This window comes from Pteropus vampyrus, unplaced genomic scaffold (genome assembly GCF_000151845.1).
Source record: "Pteropus vampyrus isolate Shadow unplaced genomic scaffold, Pvam_2.0 Scaffold106, whole genome shotgun sequence".
NCBI classification, from domain to species: Eukaryota; Metazoa; Chordata; class Mammalia; order Chiroptera; family Pteropodidae; genus Pteropus; species Pteropus vampyrus.
In genome coordinates this window covers 5,391,974-5,415,536 of record NW_011888887.1, presented here as the reverse complement: position 1 = coordinate 5,415,536, position 23,563 = coordinate 5,391,974, and the positions used below count along the sequence as shown (strand labels likewise).

At 37.9% G+C, this 23,563-nt stretch overlaps 1 protein-coding gene across 1 annotated transcript in view; it reads left to right on the top strand.

Annotated features, from left to right (window-relative positions):
• The window catches only part of EPB41L4A (erythrocyte membrane protein band 4.1 like 4A), a 222,581-nt gene that overhangs the window by 170,634 nt on the left and 28,384 nt on the right, over positions 1-23,563 (top strand). The window contains exons 13-17 of the mRNA XM_023533625.1: positions 5,266-5,356; positions 7,786-7,869; positions 8,927-9,037; positions 16,681-16,728; positions 17,728-17,805. Of these exons, the coding sequence (XP_023389393.1) occupies positions 5,266-5,356; positions 7,786-7,869; positions 8,927-9,037; positions 16,681-16,728; positions 17,728-17,805 (412 nt within the window). The remainder of the gene's footprint in view (positions 1-5,265; positions 5,357-7,785; positions 7,870-8,926; positions 9,038-16,680; positions 16,729-17,727; positions 17,806-23,563) is intronic.

The window sequence follows — 23,563 nt, the reverse complement described above, 5'->3', positions numbered from 1 at the left end:
ATCTGTTTATATATATGGTTTTCTTTATCATTTTACTTTTGATCATAATTTGTGACATTAGAAAATATTTGTTTTAATTTGCTAATTTGCTATACTATCTGCCATTTTTTCCAAAGCACTCAGTCTAAAGTTGGTGAAACCAAGGCAAAGTGACTTTGTACTGTCAGTGTGAGAAATAGAGCTAAAATATATTTCCATTTATTAGCTCATTCTTAACACATTTCTTCTAAGAAGTTGTATTGGGTTAGATAATATACAATCAGATTGGGTTTACTGAAACCTAATAACTTGTTGTATTGAGAATAGTTATAATCTGTCCTGGTTATTTGTCTTAAGCATCAAATATAGAGTTTTTCTTTTCTTTTTCTTTTTCTTTTTTTTAAGTTTAGGGAAGAGAAAATGTGTGATTAAATGGGATAAAATTTAACCTGAAAGTTTAGAAATTTATCATATTTCAGAGTTCTTAAAACAAAACTATTTATATATTACCATCCTGCTTTCCTTATTGGCTATTTGTCTTTTCCCCATATAACAGAATGAGGCATTTTTACTTACAGACATATATATTTTTTCATTTAAATGTCACATATTCATTTTTCATGTTCACTCTGTAGATTAAAATCAGTGACAACATTTAAGTAACATCAAAGATTTAATTTAGGTTGACTAATTTAGGTATCAAATAGAGTTACAAATTTTGTGAGACTTATAGTACTATTTAAATGCAAAGTGTTTTTATAATTGGACAGCCATGTATATTCATCATTAGATCTTGACATCGCAGAGATGACTTTAAAGAATTGCCCCCAGATCAAATAGCTAAATAGATCCTGGGAGAGTTGATTCCGTTTCTGACAGCCATTCTTCCTGAACTGAAGGTGAGGGTCACTTAAGATGAGGGCACTCAAACGTGAAGAGAGCCAAACTACACAAAAGCTTGGTAGTGGTCTGATGCACACAGGCTGGAAGCATTTGCATATAGGGTGTTAAAAAATGAACAGATGAGACCATGGGACATCGGACACTGGCACAGCAGTATTGTCTCAGCTGTGGGGAATTGTGGACCCATATTAAGCTGTAGTGTCTAACAGTCCAGGAGAAAAATGATCACAGGTTTTGAGTTAGATTTGGCTCCTTAATAAGTCCCCTGATAAACTCATTCTTCTAGATGTGACCAGCCTCCTGAAATACAGCCCTTTGTGTTTTCAGTGTGAACAATATTTAAAATGAATTGGATGCTCCTGACTCTTTCTTAGTAGTCTTGCTGCAGTTAATATTTTATCTAAAATAAAATACAGATTTACTTAGGAGCTTTAACAACCATATGTCAATAACTGATCTTTGTTATAGATAATCTGTGGCAATCATTTAAAAGAGCAGCATGCTATAGCATGAGGCTGTTTCTAAAGCTCTAAGAAGTAGCCACGTCTGCAGGATACAGCACATGTCCTCGTGTCCCACATTTCCCATGCTACCACATCCGGAATGTTTTGGTCTTAGTTTGGACACTTTTTTCCCCTTCTAGTGGTAAAAATAGTGGAAACAGAAATACATCCTTTATAGAGAGACACAATGATGTGTCCTTCATTTATGAAGATTTTGAGGGCTTATTATAAAGTAAGTAATTCATGGGGATGTAATGTACAGCATAGTTATTATAGTTGACAATACTGTATTGAACATTTGGAAGCTGCTAAGAGAGTAGATCTTAACAGTTTTTGTCACAGGAAAAAAATTGTGTAATTATGTATGGTGATAGTTGTTAACTAGACTTATCGTGGTGATCGTGGTGATTTTTTGCAATAAATACAAATATCAAATCATGTTGTTAATGTAACATGTGAATTATACCTCAACAAAAAGATTTGAGGCCTTTTATTTAAAAATTAAAATTAATAATTTTATTGTGTATACTATAAATATTTTATGAAATGAATACATAATAATTTCTATTTCTAGATATTTTAGTTGAGAACAACTGTTTGGCTTTATCTAAAAGAAAGAATTGCCCCAAATAAAGTGATTTGCTCTCAGTGTTTTATTTCTTAAAGTGGGGATGGTTAAATAGTCATTTTCTTTATTACAATTTGTTAAACTTTTCATATATGTACAATATATTCTTTTCCGGTGGTCTGTTATGATTTACAATGAAAGAGGGGTGGAAAAAAAAGATTTTTCCATCTTCAAAATATCTCCTGGAGCAGTGCTTGAAATTCCATTTTTGTCAGTTAATTATTTTAGTTAATATTTGGCTTTAACTTTTCCTCTTTAAAATGCAACTACTATGGCCAATAATAAATGAAGACATGAGCCCTTTAGTGTTTAGGATTTGTCAGATCACCTCTTCTCTGTAGCCTAAGAATGTGAAATGATGTAGAAGGAATGATTCTGCAAAATGATACATGAGAAAAAAAGTTAGTCATCAATGTCAGCGAAATGGAGTCAGTAAACCTAAATAATTCATAACCTGTATTTCTCACTTTTGCAGATTTTGGTAACCAACACATAACCTAGCTTTGCTGCATAGCTTAGCTTTCCTCTCAAATGGTAGTATGATAAAATCTCATTAATTAAGTGCTCCCAGTAAGTTATTGCTGTTAAGTAGCTTCTCCCCGTTAAGTTGTTTTCCTAGAAAGGCTTTTAAGACTTAGGCTTGTCCAATTCACAAGGTAGGGAGAGGAGAATACATTTAAACAGATATTTAGTTAGTAGTCCACTGTTTTAATAGAAAAGAGCCATGAATAAAATCGTATTACTGATAATACCTTATTCATGCTGTGTATGTGAGAATTATGACTGTTGTGTTAGTAAAATAGTCCTGACAGTTGAACAATTTATTTTGGAGAAGCTTGGCCTTGCTGTTCGTGTCTCAGAGAGCACATATACGTGATATTTTTTCCCCTGAAAGTCTTTTAAAAAACAACTCATTTTGTGTTTCATCATAAAATTACGATTTGGATATCATGAATAACCAAATGTTGTTCTTTTGAAGAAAATATATACCTATATATTTTGAAGAAAATATATACCCATATGAAATTTTTCTATTTTAAAATATTCCTCAGTTGTTTGTCTACCTGTTTATTAATTTTTTGGAAGATTTGGATAGAAGAAAACTAGGTGAAAGTGATTAAGCAACCTGACTTTCTCCAAGGTGGTTAGTTGTTAGACTAATGAGATGGAGTTTGGAATAAATCGAGGCTTGTGCTTAAGCTTGTTACAGAGCTTTGGTTAGCATCACGATGTTCACCTTTGCTCGGTGCCTCTCCGAATGGAGTCATTGGCGGTGGGTATTGGTTTCTCTGTTGTGCCTTCTCCTCTCCCAAGCCTGGGGAAACAGCCTTAGATACATGGAAGTCTTATTTGTATTATGAAGTAATAATACCTACTGAGAATAATACCACGTTAAAAAAAATTATTAGAAACAATTAAAAATATTAACTTTGAGTAAACCTCAGTGGGGCACAAATGAATTGATCCGTCTTGCCACTGCCCCACATACCACATAGAATTCCACATTTGAGAAGCAACTCCATCTCAAATCTGTGGCTGGAATTTGGGGAATCTGCCCTTATGATTTTATTAACGGTTGTAAAATAGACAGTAACTGGCCATGGGGTAGTTCAAGGGAATTGGTTGTATCCCATATTTATAATGAAATTTCCTGGTGAAATTTCTCATAGGCCCCAACGCTATTGTTTTCTGATGCCTGGATTCTGAATGTTGCTTTAGCATGAGCTGGCCTTTAATGTCATGTGTATCCCCAGGCTCACCTTTCCAGTTCAGCATTACAAGATAGGAACCAAAATACGATTTTGAATCTACATCACATTCCTTCATTTCAATCTCAGTTAACCTTGAGAGAAAAAATTCTCCTCTTAGTTGGCTATGGGATACTCTCTTCATTGGACATTCTTTTCACTTATCTTCTAAAGAGTCTACCTTTCCAGTAGACCCTTAATTTAGACTGACTTTTTAACTATTTGAAAGTGGGGCACAGAGGGCACATGGAAGGCCATGTGTTGTGGTTTAGATTTAAGTCTCTGGAGCCACACTGCTGGATTTCAAAGCTGCACACCCGCCCCAAACCCATGAGTTGTGAGATCTTGGGAAAGGCCCCCCCTTTTTTTTTTATCTTAAAAATGGGAGTGAGGTTAGTATTTACTTCATAGGATTATTTTGAGGATTATATGAATAAATAGAAATGAGGTGCTTGGAATAGCACCTGACATATAATAAATGCTCAATAAATATTAGCTCTTACTACTATTACGAGTTCATCTCATGACTTGAAAACCATCAGTGATTAGTGATGATTACATTTTAGGTTGAAGGACTCAAACTGTGGACATCTTCTGCAAGATACTGCTTTGAGGTGGACACACCTGTAAGGCATAGAGTTAATTGAAAAAGAACTTCGGGCATCCCCTCGCTGGTCTCCCCTGCACCTCCCAGAGAGAGGTGCATGCCACTTGAGAAGAGTCATCATCAGTGCCCACACATCTCATCCCTGCAGGCTTATCAGCCTCTGTTCGGAGAATGGGGTCCAGACTTCCAGGACGAGCCTAGCCCGTCACTTATCTCTATTAGATCAAGATTTGCGACATCTTGTCTACTGGGGGCTCCCTCTGCTGGTTCACCTAACATATGCAAATCTGTGCAATAAGAGCTTTTAAAAAGTCAGTTTTAGGCTTTTAGAGATGTTTGCATAAACACATTTGAAAATTTGTGTGTGTGCGTGAGGTACAAATCACATCTGTATTACTCTTTTTTTGCCATCTGTATAATGAGTTGGAATATTTCATAATTTCAAGTTTAAAATGTGTTGTTGTTTGCTTTGTTTTAGAATGGAAACTATCATGGCATGCCAAGAAATGGTCACTTCTTTACAGCATAGCTATCAATTACTATGTTTTACATTTCAAGATAAAGCACTAAATATCTTAGAATCTTATTTTAACAGTGTAAGAATGTCCATGATGTATGGAGTTATTAGCTAACTCTTAGAGTCTCATAAGGTCCCATTTTAAAGTAGTGTCATAGCCTAGACGCCATAGGACATTATTATGTTGAAGACTGATGGTTTTACATGTCAGAAAATAGCACCTTATTGTTCAACTCATTATTTATTTGGAATTATAATTTATCGACACAGTGTGCCATGACATCCCCAAAATTGCATTTGAAAATAATTTTGTGCTTCTTTCTGTTTTCCTGATCACTATCTCCTTCCTTTTATTTTCTCTTCTCTCTCTTTGCTACTAGGATCAAACAGCATAAATCGAGTAACTGCAAACATAGAAAATGGAGAAAATGAAGGAACAACTAAAATTATTGCACCTTCACCAATAAAAAGGTCAGTCAGTTAACTGAAGGAACATTATGTGCTGTCACAAAGACGATTGTTCTTGTGGGCAAGGTTAAGAATCTTTTCATGTTGATACTTAACTAACACTTTTGATCAAAATAGTCTGTGGGCCAAAGAATACTTTATAATGCCAATGAATTATAAAACATCAGATCTTGCCTCTCTCAGTTGAAGGAAATGCCCCTGCTGTCACAGCATGGTGATCTCCAAGATAGCCTGTGGTCTGCGTTCTTGGCAGCAAAGTGAAAATTCCACGTGATTTCTTAAATGGCATGATATAATGGACTAACTCAAAGGGACCTATGAAATAAAGTGGATGATACTCATGTTTAATGTACTGTGTTCATTACAGCGGTGCACTGAACTATGGCCCTGGAAAGAGGGTTTATAGCATTTAGAGGCGCAGGGCTTCAGAAGTCAGTGATTGCATATGTATGAAGAGTTGTCATGGTCCTTTGCATCAATTTTCCCAGCAGCATTCCCCAGAGGAAAGACCTTCTCTTAATGTATTACATGAATTGTTTCCCTGACAGATCAGACTTGTTCTTAAGATACTATTTTTGTATCATTTTTTCCTATCTCCAATTATGTTCATGGAACAGCATTTTAGACATACAATGAGCAGCTTTCATCGGCTCACATTCTCTCTAGAGGTTACGCCACACATATCATGGAGAACTCCAAGTAATCAGAAATACATGACCTTGAAAGAATTCTTAGATCGTCTCCTCCATCTTTTGTTAGTAAATAATGGTGTCTTCATTTAGCTGGATTGTGATTACTTGGAGAAATACAGTGTATAATTTCTTAGCAAAGTAGTTTTAAGGTATAAGGATTTTCAGAGTTGCGATGTTTGCCCCCAGGGTTTTGACTGCAGGGTTTTCTTTCGTCTGGTTTCCAGAACACTCCCTGTACAGATTCTCTTTTGGAATGACAAGTTCTTTGCCTTTGCATATACTTTAGCTTACTGTGCCTCCCTTAGTCAGCCTCACAGCTGTGGGTAGAGTCACCTTAACCTGTTTGCACAGGGTGTGCTATGGTAAATCCAGCATAAGAATAGTAATCCTCCCTGAAATTCAGATCCCAAGCCTTTTAGAATGTGTAGAAGGAGTTCAGTCTCCTTTGTAACTGAGTTCTTGCCAATAGAACCGATACCTGAAGGGCTGCCAGATTTCCCCACTCAAACTCTAGATGAGAAATAGCTTAGGGAGTGAATGCCATTAATTTGCCACCCAAGATTTCATTGTTCTTTGAGTCTCCCAATTCCTCTTTCATCTTGCTATTCCATTTCTCAATTTCCTTTTTCTTTTTTTCCTTATTAAACTCTCACACACCTGTGTGGGTACGTGCACATTTTCTGCAGTTATATTAAATATCTACAATATTTATTACTTTTCCACATTTCAAAAGTAAACTTTTACTTTGGAAATTTGATGTTCTAAAGATTTCTAACCTTTATAAAAATAACATTCACATATGAAACCTACTACTGTCTACTAATGCTATGAGTTATGTACTTTTGTCAAATGTATTTTTTAGGCTTATATTCCTATAATTATAATATGCTGGGGTACAAGTTTATTTTCCCTTTTTTGAATGACCTTGTCAATTTTTTCTCTCTCCTCTATCTTGGCTGTTATAAAGAACTCTGCTATGACCATGTTTGAGGACAGTTATATAGAAGATTCCTCAAAAAGCCAGGGTTAAAAGCGTATTATGAGTTAAGTAGTTCTATCTTCTTCTGAAGATGAGACTCTCCCGGGGAAGTGAGAGGTGACACACCTCCCCTCCCACACTGGCGAGGTGGCTTCTAATGAGTCCTTCCTGGTGTCTCCCATGTGTTTCTAAAACAATTTGTTGGGATTAGATAACAACTCGGTTATATTTACATTCTTAGGACAGAAAGATGATACTAGGTCAGGAAATGGCATTTGAAAGTCATTCTGGTTTGGAGGGATGATGCCAAGATGTGGAAACTGGGGGCAAGGAAAGGGCAGTGTGGGTAGCCTAAACCTGCCTAGAGCTTACTGACCTGCACAGATTCAGTCCCAAGTCCAGAGCCAGGGAGTCTCTGCCCGCTGCTAAAAAGAGCTTTCCTTCTTCATCATCTGGTTGCCTTGACTTCCTGTTGTGCAGGTGGACTCTCTTGAGTTTTGTAAAAATGAATGACTAGCCTTCTTTTGATTTAAAAGCAGTAAAACTAGAAAGGAAGTGGGATGGGGAAAGACTCAGAATTACTTGCTGGAGACATGTGTTTTTTTAGGCAGCTACTTCATAACCTTTTTGGGGTAAGTCACAAATATAAATAAAAACACATTCGTAGACATTCATTAAATAAATAATTTTACTGAAGAAATAAGTACATGGCTTCTTTTTATATTCTAGTTGATTTGTTTTGTATACTTTTTTTTTTAAAGCTTTAAGAAAACAAAGAATGAAAACAGCCCTGACACCCAAAGAAGCAAATCTCATGCACCATGGGAAGAAAACGGCCCCCAGAGGTAAAGGGAATCGTTTTTTTTGTTTGTTTGTTTTTTGTTTTTTGTTTTTTGTCCCCTAAAGGAGAATAGTAGAAAAGTGGATAGCATTTGTCCCTATCAAATAATGGAATCCTGTGGCTGGTTATGATTACTTCTGGACAAGGCAGTCAGATTTCTAAATCAGCGTGACCGGGAACTTCTGAAGTGGAAATCAACAGGATGTGTCCTAACTTGAAACTCTCCTGGAAAGACAGAAAGGAAAACTAGTGTATATTAAGAAACTGTCTTGAAAGGTCATCGTGATGGTTTAGAGTAAGATAATATATTTCTGAAAACTCTAAATGAAATGAAATAAAGATAATTTCTCTAATTTCAACTCATAAAAATTTTAGTTAAAAACTATAGCAGATAAATAGTGATTCTAGAAGACCTTTACGCCTAACATACATACATATTTAATTTCTTTTGCTCATTACTACCAAACCAGTGACAGACCTGCATTATAGCCTCCTGGCTGTATAGTTATGGTGGTTTTAGCTATGACCACCCAGGGGTTCAAATCTTAGCTCTACCGCTTTCTAGCTCCTTTACGTGAGCTACTTAATTAAAAACTCTGTATTTCCTTTTTTTTTTTTTTTTTTTTTGGTTAAATAGGCTTAATAATTGTACTTCAGTGTTTAGGGTTGATGTGAAGTTTAGCTAAGATAATAAATACAAAATACAAAGCTTTTAGCTTGGTCAGTGCCTAGTATGTGGTAGGTGTATAATAAATGCAATTTGTTGTTGTTATTATTGCTATCATTTGAGTCTGTTCATTTCTGACTGTTGAAGGCCAATGAGACAAATCTATTCCTGCAAAATAATGACTTTTATGATTTGTTTTACCAGGTCTTACCTCTCTTTTCTTTTACTATATCTTGTCAGCAAAGAGATCTGTGTGCCCACAATCCAGTATTCCCCTGTGATTACCAATTATGCAGTTATGAACTCTTCCATAGAAGCATCAGGTTCTAGGGCGAGAGTGTTCGCTCTTCTGGGTCCTCTGTAGTCATTATTGACCATTCCTCTTCCACCCCAGTGGACTCTACAACTCTCCCACTGACCGCACGAAATCTCCAAAGTTCCCCTACATGCGCCGCCGAAACCCTTCCTGTGGGAGTGACGACTCTGTACAGCCAACGAGGAGAAGGTAAGCTGAACACAGCCCCTCTGTTTTTGATTCTCAACAGAAGCACAGAGTTCCAGTCACCTTTTTATTACAGGTTATTCTCATAATGTCATGACTGTTTGTCTCCCTAAGTTAACAGAAAGCTTATGGTTTTTGAGATAAAATTAGCTAGGAATCCTGAAGCATTTCTCTTAAACAGCCAGAGTTTCAGAGAATAATTTCAAAAATATTGACAGGAACTTACTTCTTATATTGTGATTAAGACTCATAAGTTAAAAATATGTATATATAGTAACTATATATTATATAGTACGTGTAATACATTATATAACATAGTATATATTATATTAATGGTCTATATTAATATATGAGATATTAAATTTTTTGACCTGAGAAGACAAAATTATGTTTATAGATAAATCTTAGCTGAGGCTAAGTGCTCTGCCCTCCAGAATGATATTGTTGCATAAATGTGAGTAAAACTCTTTTCAAACACAAAGAAAATGAACCCTTTTTACCCAGCAAGTCAGATTGTTTGTATGATGATACTTGCGTGTGTGTGTGTGTACTTAATTTTCTTTCTTTAACGTCCGTATCTAGAAGTTTTAGATTCTCTTGCAAAACAGGCTGGGCAACGTGATGGGTCCAAGTGAAATTCATTTCATTCTTGTATAATGGGAGCCGTTTTACTTTGTTTTACCTATATAAGTGGTATTTTATAAGTGACTTTTATAATTATGACAAGTTCAGGTCATGTTCTCAGATAACAATATATATATATTTTTGATATATATATGCTGTGGATCTGGAAAGCGGAAGCCCTTTTCTCTTCGTGCCTTAGTTTATATTTATTTGCTGGTCTATCCCTGTCTGATTCCTTCTACTTCTACCAATTTCCCAGAGTCTTATTCTCCACCTTCACCCGATTCAACTTCCCTGAAATCCTTTGATAGTTAAGAAAGGTCTGTATCACCTTCACCTAGTAGGACTGGAAAGGGAGAGATAAATCATGACCAACAGTGATTAGATAGAATAGTGGAACAGTAGTTGGCATTTATCTTGTTCTAAGTCCTGAGCAAATTGCTTGCTATATATATTATCTCATTTGATCCTTATAATAATATATGGAAATGGGCATTTGTATCATTCAGTCACTAGGCATTTTGAGTAGAGGATTAATGCAGGGTATTTGGTGCATAAATGTGAGTTGGAGTAAAGGAACAAAAGACAGAGTGGTGCATCTCTGATATCTGGATGCTCTACTGACCCTGCTCTGTGGAGAAACAAAAGAAGAGAAGAAGGTGTTACTCAGAGATCCAAAAGCTGCTCCTGCCTTTGAGCCAGCCCTCACTGGCCAGTGCTTACTACTGACATAGTTGTAGGCACCACTATCATAGGCATGACTCTTGCTGCCGCTGCCGGAGGTACCACCACCGCAGCTAACACGGTGGGCCCTCCGCTTCTCAAGAGTTCAATAGTGGATGCCATAGGTACTGCCAGAAGCTCAATTGCTTCCCCTTTTCTCCTGCCTTCAAATCTTACCTGAGTGCATCTCTAAGTGGAACCTAGCTGGCGAAGAAGTCCAGAAAAATGTAATTTTCAGGCATCTCATCTTGGCAATGCAGGAAAGATTGTAGATGGGTTGGGATGGGGCTGAGTATCATGGAAAGTACCTGGTCCAGCGTTATCATGTCACTTTTACAGAAGAGAAAACAGACTCAGGTAGATCACGGTAACTTTCCTTTGTAACATATCTGGGATGTGGATCCAGGTCCGTACAAGTGAAAAAGGCAAGAATAATGAACCATCATTTAAATGAGGCAGGAGGAAAGATTTTTTTGTTTTTCTTCTCTACTAAGGATTGGTTCAGCTTGGATAAGAGTTAAAGCGGAGGCAACACCGTTTTTGGAGCGCATTTGTGTGTATATGTGTGTTGAGGGGATGTGGGTGGTAGGAATCACTAAATATATTAGGAATTTGGCACTATATGATCATTGTTAGATAGGTTTTTCCTCCTTAATTATTAGTGTACTTTGTCATTATTACCTAAATAATTATACATTTTGAGTAGATGGCCATTTTGATTTTAATATATTCAATATGAATTTATCAAGTTTTGCTACAATATACCAAAATTTACATTATTTTTTTTTCAAATTAAATGCTTGAAGTAATTTGGAGCATATACATTCTCAAATCCAGACTTAATGACTTCTGTACTGAGATACATTTTCTGTTGGCTTCCTGTGAAATACAGAGAAGTAATTGTGGTGAATGGTTACAGGATCCTTTCATTGGCACCATCCAGGGGAAAGACCATTTTGATTTTGTCTGAGCAATCACAGAGCTTTCTGTCTTGTTCTGTGCGTCACTTGAAAGTTCTCTTATTTGGCACGTGTGTTTGAGGAGACTAGCCATTGCTGCACGTTGGCATGGGAGAGCTAGAACTCATTTTTTATTTTTTTACTTTTCACTATAAATGCCCTGTAATGGCCCTGTTCTTGTTAGTTTTGTTTTATCCTCACACATACTTACCTTGCCCCTGGGCACAAATCCCTATATAGATAGATTAACTCTGACATTTAAAACCAAGATTTGTCATTAGCATGGAAGAATCTCAAGGATTTAAATTTAAGGATAGGAAATACTATTTTGTAGTGGATGCTAGGATAATATGTTTTGTAAAAGATATCAAAATTTCATGTTCTGCCAGTTGTTTGTCATTAGATGGATTCATCTGTCAAACTCCGACAGAGTCTAGAACATTGGTACTTGACTGTTTTGGATGATAGAACTCTGAAATCTGATGAAATGTTGGATTCATTTCCTAGGGGGCAAAATGTGCATAATGAAATACACATACAAACTTCCATATAATTTTTAAGGTTCATGGAGACCCCGAAGCCTGCTTGTTTAAACATCCCTGTTCTGGAAAAATAAAGCCAGCGTACTTTCTGTCAGTACAATTTATTTTCACCCTGTTCATCTTTACACTCAAAAATGTTTATTGAGTGCTTACTTTATGCCTGTGTTAAAGTGCTTACTTTAGGCACTGTGTTAAACAGCACTAAAGAAAGTCTCTGCCCTTTGAGAGCTTACAATTTGTTGGGGAAGGATTATACAAATCACACAAATGCCTGTGCATTTATGACTTTTATATGTCCTCAGAGTCTCAGAGTTATGCTTAGGGGGATTTAAAAGGCTTCTTTTTTTAAATTGAATCTTAATATGCATACAGAAAAGTACATGTGTTATAAGAATAGCTGCTTGACCTGTGCAGCCAGCACTATTAGGGGGAGTTTTGCTGAGTTGCTGAGTCAGGGAGGTCTGGAAGGGTTCCTTGAGGTGGAATTCTGGAGCCGGAATCTAGGACAAGAGCAGGCAAAGAGGTGAAGCAGCTAGCATGTGCAGAGGCCTTGAGATGGAAGGGATGGGGGGAGCATTCGTGAAAATGACAAAAGACGAGTGTTGCTCATGCATTGAGAGTCGAAGAAAAGCGTTAGAAATGAGCCCAGAGAGAAAGATGGTGCCAGACCTCATAAGACCTGAGCCTTTTCGAGGAGTTTGGTCATTAGACCAGTAGTTTTTAGAAGGTCACATTTGTATTGTGTAAAGATGATCGTTACTGTTCTGAGGAGAAAAGGTGGAAGAGGACAGTGGAAACAGAGAGACCAGGCAGCGGGCTATACCATATGAGTCTTGGCCAAACAGAATGGTGGCTTAAGCCAAGGAGTTTATGTAGAGATAAGGAAGCTAGTGGTTTCGAGATCCATTGGGAGGATAAATCAATAAGGCTGGAAGGACCAGTATGAAGATGAAGGAGCGACAGATGTAAAGAATGAAATCCAGGCTTGTATAGTTTCATGGATTAACGTAACGTGTGATACACTGAAATAAGAATCACCAGGACATTATAGGATTGAAAGGGACAACTGTTTGGTTTTTGGAATGCTGAATTTGTGGTACCTTCGAGAAGTCCAAGTATAGGATATAAATGGATTATTGGTAAGTCAGAAGCTGGATTGGCTGTCTGGACTGAAATATAAATTGCTTAACGATGTTTATTGAAATATGAAATAGAGATTAGACTGTCTAGATAGATAGTATAGATAGAATGCAAAGACAAAGCCAATGACAGAGCTGAGAGAAACTCCAGCATGTATTTGGCTTAGTTGAAGAGGATTAGCTTTGTGAAAGAGACAGAGAAATTGTGGCCATAGGGGGAAAAAAAATCAAGAGAGTGAATATCTGCTTACTAAATGGCTCCCTTCTCTTTTCATTCCCAGAGTGCTAGAAGCCAGATTTATATCTCCCAGGCATGCAATTAGAGAATCTCACTGTAGGAAATGGACAGATACAAGAGAAAAGACATATGGATACCAAATTTCAAAGGCTCCTCCAATGCATGATTGAGACTACCCGTATTACATTGCTCCACATGACAGTGAAGCCATCAGTTAACATGCTGTCCATCCAGAGGTTTCCAGTCTTTTTCATGCCTAATGCTCAAATATGAAGAGAGAGCCGTAATCACCTGACATTTGAAGATAGCTCTGTTTGGAAAGATAGAGACTGAAACAAACAATTAGTAGTTACATAGGGGTTGGTGGTGGTGGTGGTGGTGGTGGTGGTGGTGGTGGTGAAGTCATAGGAAATCGAGGCAACATAAGAAACAAAGAAAAAATTTAAAAAACATAATTATCTTTAAAATATGAAAAGTTTTATATCAAAAGAGTGAATAAGAGTTCTTAGACTTTAAATTAACGTGACAGAATTTAAAATAATCAATCGAAGGATTTAAAGATGAAGTTAAGGAAATATTCCCCCAAGTAGAACAAAAACAAACAAATATATGGAGATAAATATAAAAAATTATCAAACCTGGATATCAGACATTTGACTAATGAAATTTCTAAGGCAAAGCCCCCAGAAAATGCAGGAGAGGAAACTATAAAATAAATAATGCAAGAAAATATCCCATAACTGAATGATCTAACTGTAGATAGGAACCCACTGAACTTTTGGCATAATAGATTGAAAAATTAGATCAATACCAGGATCCATTATCATTAAATTTCAAAACATTATATATTAAGAAAGAATTTTTAAAACTTGGAGTGGGGAAGAAATATGGGAGAGAAAAATCCATGCACAACTGGTTGCAAATCATAATTTTGGCATTGGGCTGCTTAGTATCAGAGAAACAAGATAGTGAAACATTGACTTTAAAATGCTGAAGGAAGATTATTTTCAATTTAGGACTTTATGCCCAGAGAAGTTATAATTATATGTGTAGAATAAAAACATTTTCAGAAATTTCAGCTCTTAAAAAAACGTACCTGCTATGCAAATTTTCTCTGTTAACAACTGAAAGATACATTCCGCCAAAGCTAAGAGAAGAAGCCATGACACTTGGGTATATGGGATTCAGCATACAAAGGAGCAAAAGGAAGTCCCTGGATCATGGTACATGGAGTTAATCAAAGTGACATCTATGCAGCAGTACTATACAGACTGTCCAGATGAGAGCAGGGGGACAGAGAGCCTTGCAGATTACCCGAGCATTCGTCTGTCTCAGGAGGAATTTTGCAGCTCTCTCAGAGAGTTTGGATGAAGAATTAGTGATAAGCACAAGGAAAACTGACCAACTGATAGGTACATAGAAAACTAGACAGTTATCATCTCTAAGAAAATTGTCAAACCTATACAAGAATAGAATTGTATTTGTCAAGTGCTACATACGTGAACCATACATATATATGTGTATATATATATATACATATATATGTGTGTGTTTGTGTGTATATATATATACACACACACACACACATATATTTTTTTTTCTTTTTTTTTTTTTCTAGTTTATACTAGTTATCCAGAAATTTGGTGTAAGGACAGAGACATGTCAATGTTATGTTATTTGACAGAAGTATATTGGGGAAAAGGGGAATGTAAGTTGTGATGGTGGTCTTAAAGAGCTTGTGTGCCCCGATCAGAGTGTGAAGGCACATGTAATAAAGGGAAAGGAAATGGAGTCAAGGGGCTTAGACACCTCTCTCACGAAGTTTGGCTTTGAAGGGGAGAGACTGGGCAGGAGACACAAGGGGATGTGTGGAGTCAAGTAGGGGTGCATGTGTGTGTGTGTGTGTGTGTGAACAGGAGAGACTTGAGAATGTGAAAAGCCAGTAAAAGAATTTTCCATGAGGACAAATTGAATATATGTGAGAGGTAGGAGGGTGGTTAATGAAAGTCATTGAGAGGACAAGAAGTAATGGGACCCACATAGCACCGGCGGAGAGACTGACCTTAGTTGTAAGGACAGATCTGTAAATAACAGAGAGGGAGATGTTGGTAAGTTTTATTTTGGTAACAGGAAGATGAAAGAGCTGCCATTTGATGGCTTCTTTTTCCTTTGGAAGAAAACAGTTATCTGTTGAAGCAGAGGTACTGTGTACCAGAGGATTGCAAGGCAAAAAGAGTTTAAAACTGCTTTTCAGAAACAGAGTACTTAGATCAGAGAAGGGTGGTAGGATTGCTGGGCCATGTTGTGGATCCATGTGAGGTTTATGAGCATGGTAGTGTAACTAATATGTTCTTTTGTGTGACTCCCTCCTCACTGCTTAGCCAGCTGTTGAGGGATAGCCCAGAAACCTGGGTAGTTGGTTTCATCTATGCTTGGGGTCCTACCAAAAAGACTAAAGAAAACCAAAGATTTTGAGGAAGTTTGAGTACTGACATGTATGTTATTGAGATGATAGAAATCTAAGCTGAGTCAGGGAAGGAATGGAGAAAGGCAAGAAGCTGATGCAAAGTTGCAAGGTCAATAGACAAGTAGTCCCATTGAGATCAAAGAAAGGAAAAATGGAAGTAGTTGCGTAAGCAATAATAATAATAGCTAACATATACTGAATGCTCACAATGGGTCAAGTCCTACTCTATACATTTTAAATGTGTTAATTCATTTTATCCTCCTATCAAAGCTTCGTGGGAGGCTCTACTAAAACTGAGGCCCCAAATAGAGGAGTCATTTGTTTAAATCGCAGAACTCAGCAGTGGGCAAGATGGGGTACACGTTCAGTCTGTTTTCCTCCGGAGCCCACACATTTAACCAGGAAGCCTCACCAAACCTGTTTGAAGGTAAACAGGAAGGAGAGGTGAATGTATTTGGAGGTGGTTACAGATGATAAAGTCTAGAGCGTGGGTTGCTGCGTTATTGCGAAGAGTTTATTAGAGTAAAGGTCAAGAGACTGGGAAGCCAGGGCACTGGAAAAGGCATCCAAGTGAGAGCTGACATCAGATTATGGCTGAATTTGGCCTGGTGGATGGCAGACCTAGGAACTGCAGACTAACTCCATCATTGGATGAATGGATCTTAAGTCGTGTTGCGTATTGTTATTTATAGACTGTTTGCAGCGCCCACTAGGTTACTGACTTCTTGAAGCCAGTTGTTTTATTTCTGGGCCTGGCATATATGTGTGATTGATCGATTGATTGACCGATTGATTGATTTTTATATATGTGTGATTTAAATGTTTGGTGAATGAATGAATACATAACAAATATTCATTAACTGAAGTGAAACTCATTTTGGTGTGCTTTCCTTAGCCAACTGATGATAATTTCCTGTTTTGTTTAATGTCTTCATTTATTTTATTTTTCTGTAGGAAAGCCCATAACAGTGGTGAAGACTCAGATTTAAAGCAAAGGAGGAGGTAAAAAAAAAAAAATTAGAAGGAGGGTCAGGGAAAGGAGGAAGGATTAGCAGTTAGCACTGCTCAGTGTGGAGGCAAGAATGGGGACTTCTTTTTGTTTGTTTTATTAGTGGCTGTTTTAAGAGTATTATTTGTTTTTTAACTTGCAAATACCAGTTTTGGCTTCAGCTGGTTCTCAGTCTTCCATTCTGTAGCATCCTTAGCAATTTCTTTTTCTTCTGTTCCTTTGTATCGGAGGAGCTGTCTTGTTTATCTATTGCTACATTAAAACCACTCCCCAAAATTGATGGCTTTTAAAGCAACAACAGCTTTATTTCTCTTATAATTCTGTTGATTGAACAGGCAGTTCTTTAGCTAGTCTTTCTAGCCTCAGATGAAGCTACAGCCAGATGGTGGCTGAAGTTGGATTATTCAAGAGCCCTTTCTCTCTCATACTTGGTATTTTGGCCAAGTGGCTGGAGGTCAGGGGCCTCTCTCTCTATAGTCTCTCCACTTGGCTAGCCTAGGCTTCTTTAGATAGTGACTGGGAGGAAGCAGGAGCTACTAGCCCTGTTGAGGAGTGGTCTAGTACCTGGCAAAGTATCTCTTCTACCTCATTCTATTGATAAAATCAGTCATAGGACCAGTGCAAATTCAAGGGGAGAGGAAATAAACTGTACCTCTCTCTTTGTGGGTTGGGGGTTTGACAGTGTGACAGGAGTTTATGTCCATATTTAGTCCACCACAGAGGCTTATAGCTTCGCTGTGTCAGAGTGCTACTGGAAGTACTTGGTTTTGTGGTCCCTTTTGGGTGCATGGTGACATTTGCCTTAATGTACTTTCACATTTCTTTAGATTCATTCAGATGTCTGACTGAATTGAGAAGTACTGACTGGAGGAGGGATAACACTTATGTTGGATTAGTAATTTTACTGCAGAATTAATTGTAAAGAACCAACATGAAAGGTTTTATTTGTCATAAATGTGTTTGTTTTTTTTTTTTTCTTGTTTTATCTGTAGGTCACGCTCACGCTGTAACACAAGCAGTGGTAGCGAATCCGAAAATTCTAACAGAGAACACCGGAAAAAGAGAAACAGGTAATACTGCAACATTGTAGTTAACTGGAACTCCAAAATGAGAGGCTGCTGGTGGTGGTTAAGAGGTGGGTGTCCTCTGTCATCTCATCTGTGTTTAAGGAAGAATCTGGCACTATTTGGAAGCAGTATTTTAGGAAACCTCAGCTCGTTGAACTGGGTTTCTTATCTTTATAATAAGATAATTAAGCAACTTGACAGTGAAGTTCCTTCTTGTTAATTAAAAAAAAAAAAGATGATCTGTATTTAGGTACAACATGTAGTGAATTTGTCTAAGGGTGGTAAGAAATTTTACTGTTGCTAGAGGGATTTCTTCCTGAATTGTCTTTTAACATGACATTGCTATATTTTGCCAACCCAAAATGAGGAACTTGTGGTTTCATAGATTCCACATACAAATATGTGTTTATATTCATGTCAGGTACACACAATTAGATGGGGAAATGTGCTTAATTTATATCTTTAAGACTCATTTTTAAGAGCTTGTTAAAACATCATTTGACATGTAATCAGTAGGAATGGCTTAATACATTAATCAGTTCTCCCTGGTGGCAAAATATTTATTTGAAAACAAATGTTCACATAGTGAAAGAGCACAGGCTGGGAGTGAGAGAGATTTGGTTGTGGGTTATACTAGTTTCTAACCCAGTGGTTCTTAACTGGGAGCAGTTCTGTCCTCCCCCTCCGCTCCTGCAGGATAGTAGGCGATGTTTTGAGACACTTTTCATTGTCACAGTTGGGTGGGGGGGATTGCTGCTGGCCAGGGATGCTGCTAAACATCCTACAATGCACAGGACAGCCTCCACATCTAAGAAGTATCTGGTCCAAAAATATGTCAGTGGTGCTACTGTGGTAACCATTTCTCACCTGATATGGAACTCTGGCCTGGTTGCTTTTACTTTTCTGGGTTGTCTTTTTCTCTTCTGTAAAATGAGGAAGTTGGATGAGATAATCTCCAAGGTCCTTGTTTTGTGCTTGGAGCCCTTGTGCTTGGCACACATTGAATCAGTCTCCTCTCTAACTACAAAGCCTGTGTAATAATAGCCTAGACAGCATTGTGAGAGAGAGTGGACCATTTTCCACACAGAAAGGAAAGCTTTCTATCTGGAGCTTTCTTAGGGCCTAGAATCACACTAGATAGAGGTAAGATCGTAAGGTGTTATGACTCTCTTCTCAAGGAAATTATTTCAGTTTCTTCATCTATAAAAACCCAAGTGTAGAGGGCAGCTCTCCCTGAGGTGCTCTCTTCCTGCTCTAAAATTCAGTATCTGTACAAACAATATAAAACAAAGCAAAGCAAACAACCAAACAACCCCCTCTCCCATTTGTACTTATTGATCAAGCCATTATCTTAACAAATATAGATTTGTTTTGCTTGGTGTATTGTAAGCTGTGCTCATAGATGCTCTAATCTTAAGTTTTCAGAAGGTAGCCTGTTTAAAACAGTGTCTTCAGGGGCCAAAATGCTCCCAGTAACATTTGTTGTTCAAAGTGAAACGCTATTTAAAGGTTGCCAACAAATCCTTAAATAGCTCATTACTGAGCTTGTTGTATGGGCTTCAGTATTCCTTGTAGATGTTTTCTCTCTCGATAGCTTCTCCTTCACCCTTGCCACGAATAATTTTTTGGATTGGATTTCTTTGCACTGTATAAGTAGTATATTTTATAATGATGGTGGTTCTGAATGTTTAAATGCTAATGCAATTCGTAAGGCTATTAACGAGAAATCATTTTCAAAACACGCTCTGACACAACAGCTTTCAAATTCATTTATTTTACCTGCAAAAACATTGCTATAGGGTTTCATAACTTGCCTGTGTCTGCAGAAGATAAGGTCTAGAGTTCTGGCTTTCGGGGCATAGTAGAAAGTAGACAGAAGAAATACGTCTTTGGTTCCAATCCCTACTCCTGAAAATTCTTGTGCAGCAGGTGACAGTGAGTGCAAGGAAAGGCTGCAAATGCATGACTCTGTTTCTGAGTGCCACTTACCCATTATGCTTTGCTACCACTAATACCTCCATTCCATTATTAGCTTTTTAAATTAACCAGAACCCACTCATTCCACATCAGGATGCATAGGTTTGAATATTTAAACTGTAGCGCTGATGTAGGTCTCAATATGTCTTCTGTCTGTGATGAAGGGTTCTCTCCGGATGTCTGACTTCCTCCTTGTACAAAAGACTCTGTTTTGGGGGAGATGAATCTCTTCAACTCATCTGTCCTTCCTTATCTCAACAACAGTGTGACCCAGCCAAGCTCTCCCAAACATCCTTTGTGCTTTTATTAATGGACTCTGGTAACCCTAGAATAGGGCAGAGTGACTGAATCTTGAACATGCTGATATTCTGCTTCCTGTCAGCAAAGTCTCTAAATTCAGCCCTGTATGCTTCATCACTTGTACACTTCAGCCTGGCACCCACCACACCCTGCTTTCCTGTCTCCCACTGGGAACTGTAGCCTGGAGCAAAGGGGCAGAGACTTTTGCAGATTTGCTTTTCAAACACTGTTTTGAAACCCATGCTGTGTCCAGTGGAACTCTGGACAGTCAGGTTTACTTTTTTGAGCTTGTGTGTGGTTTTCCCTTTGCCACTCCTTCTTTTTGGATTTTTTTATTTTTTATTTTTTTAACATTTTCTCAAAGTCTACCCATTGGAGCTGAAGCCGTTTTGCCATTCTCATGGATAACAATTTAAACATCTCTCACTTTCTGTGAGGAGAAACAGAAGTTAATAAAAGTGTTTACAAATCAACTTTATCCAAAGCAATAGCAGTAACTTCTAACAATCATTAAAAAAATAATAATAATAAAGCCATAATCCACACCAAGTCTAGAAGGCTAATATTAGAAATAAGGATTCTGGTTTAGTTTCCATTTTAGAAAAATGTAACTGTGGATAAACGCCCCCTCGCGCCACCCCCCACCTCACTCCACCCCCGACCACCACCACCTTTGTGTCCAGAGCTGTTGAGAAGAGGTATGTGAGGGTTCCTGGGTCGGTTACGCATTAACTGTAGGGTTTCATTCCACACCAGAAGTCCTCAGCCTCCTCCTTTTTGGGAGGAATTGTTTATGTCTTTCTTTATCCTCTTCTGCTTTAGTTTTTCTTTACCATTTTCATAATCAGGATGCATATCCTAGGTTTTGATATTCTAGGTTTTGATGTTTGAGAAAAGAGTTTTTTTACTCTGTTTTTATAAAGAGCTAGAAGTTGCAACACAGATTTTTGTTATAACAACTAAGGTTGTTGCCGCTGGGTCTGATAGGAGTTCGGCGTCGCCCCAACGGCATGGAGGAGGCAGAGGGATAACAACATAGAAGTGTAGTTAGCATTTTTCCTCAGTTCTTCCTCATTGACGCAGTGAAGAGTCACAGGTCAGTCAGATTTGAAAAGATTCATTAAAAGTATATTTTAGAAAGACAAAGCATGTCCCAGGGAGGCACAGGGTCCCTGTAACAGAGGGCTGTAACCAACACAAGGGGGCCACAAAAAGGCCACAAAAGCCAGAAAAGGCCACACAAAAGGCCACAAAAGGGCAAAGAGGACTCAGAAGTGGGAATGTCTGCATTATATTTGGTCCGTGTTGGATAGTTCCAAAGGCTTTCCTAGGTGATTAGCAAGTGAGGTCATTTTGATTGACACTTGGCTGCTATATAACTACTTAGTGTGCATGTGCATACCCAGAATTCTACTACTATTGGGGTGTTCTTTGGGTGGTCTCTGGGCTGGGCCGCTATTCCTTTGTTCCCTCTGTTGCTCATTTCTGACTAACTACCTAACAAGATGACAGAAAGTTCTTATTTCCCCCTTAGTGTCTCTGCTTATACCTTATCTTCATCTCTATTCTCTTGCTTCCACTTTAAATCTCTTTCATATTATTTTTCCTCACCCAGTTCCTTTCTCTTTCTTTTCTTAGCTTCTTACCCACTCTTTCTTCCTTTCTTCAGTCTTCTCTGAATTCCATTTCCACTTAGGAGTCAGTGATGTATCAGAAAAACCCTCAAGGATGTGGGTCAAGGTCTTGCTTCTTTTATGTACTGATATGTTTGACCTTGAGCCACTCATTTAACCAGTTAAAATCTTAGTTTTCTCATCTTTAAAGTAGGGTATAATATGATCTTTTTGTTGAATGAGTCAAATGAAATCTAATAGGTGAGGTCACATTGGGGTATAGAATCACACAGTTTGATGTCTAATTTTGGAGTTATTGTCTCTTCATTGCCCACCTCACCTCTCCTTTACCCCTTTCTACTTTTTTCACTTGTCTTTTTGTCCTGTCTTCAGTTCTTCCACCTTCCCTAGCCTTACACGTTCGTATTTTTAGGCCAGTCATTTTTATCTTTTGGTTCATGGGTAGGTTTTAGGGGTCACTTCTGTGTGTTTCCAAGTATACAATTTTCTGTTGATGAGGTTAGTAGCTTTTATCAGATTCTTAAGAGAGTATCTGTGTGACCCTCAAAAGTTATAAAGCAGTTATTATCTAAGTAGTAAAAGAACAGATTGATATTGGGACATGAAATTTGTGTTTCAGTTTACTGGTAGTGTTGCATAAAAGGTGTGAAATCAGACCGGCAAGAAACCAAGCACCACTCAGAGAGTTGGAGAACTCAGGTTTAATACGCGGGAGGTCCCAGAAGAGCTAGTGCTCTAAAGATCCGGCCCAAGCTCAGGGGCAGTCTTGCTTCTTTAGGGCTTATCCGTGCTATTACAGTGGGCATGGGCTGATTGGTTGATTTGTCCTCACGGGGTTACAGACTTTGAGAGTTGTTTTGGGTTACAGGTAAGCAGGGGGAGTTGCTATGGGCTACGGGCAGTTACAGAGCATGAGATTTTCAGACAGAAACTTAGGCAATACATCTGTTATCTAGACAGAACAATCAAAGGGAAGGGTGAGTCTTCAGTTGGTCTAAAGATCACTTTGCCCTTTGGCCTCTGCAACAAGTATGCCTACAGAAGCAGAACAAAGAGATGATTATAAGATTAGCCTTTTGAGTGAAAAATTCCTCTTCAGTAAGAGTAAAAACTAAAATGCTTAAATTTTCTTTAGCGATTGCTTAGTTATACCAATTTGCTGAAAAATTGGTTCAATTAAATTCATCGGATTGGGAACCTACCGAGTACAAAGCAGTCTGAAGTTAATGATCTATGTGAATATTAGATTGTTTTAGTTTCTACTGGATAGAATTTTGAATCTTGTATCCGAGATCAGAAGGGTCAGCTAGCTTATTTCTAGAGGTTCTAGCCTATGAGCCATGCTGTAGCCTTGCCCAGGGTATAGCTGAAGGAAGATCTAAAAAGTAGACTTATCAGAGGAAAACCTTTCACAAACCAGCTTTCCCTGAAAATACCTTGGGCTTAATAAAATATCCTTCACTTTCAAAGAAACCTGTCTGCAAAACATCCTTTGTGCTATTGATGAAAATCAGCAGTCCTTTGAGCATTCACCAGGGAGAATCTGTGGATTACTCAGTCATTAGCTTTGATATGTGGCTAGGCTTTTAGGATTTTGATGTAGGACATTTGGAGGGGTGGGGGACAGTGACTCAGAGAAGTAGTCTGGTGTTTTTTGCATAAGCATAAAAGTGGAAGTAACTCTGGAGCTTGGTGAGGATTAAAAGAGTAAAAGAAATGAGAGAATCTGGGGTAAGAGCAGGAGTAGAGTAAATTGGCAACAGGGGACCATTTGGACCTTTCCCTAATTTTATTCTGGGATGTTTTGCATCACAAATGTTACGTTCGTGAGGCTGTGTGTGTACATGTGT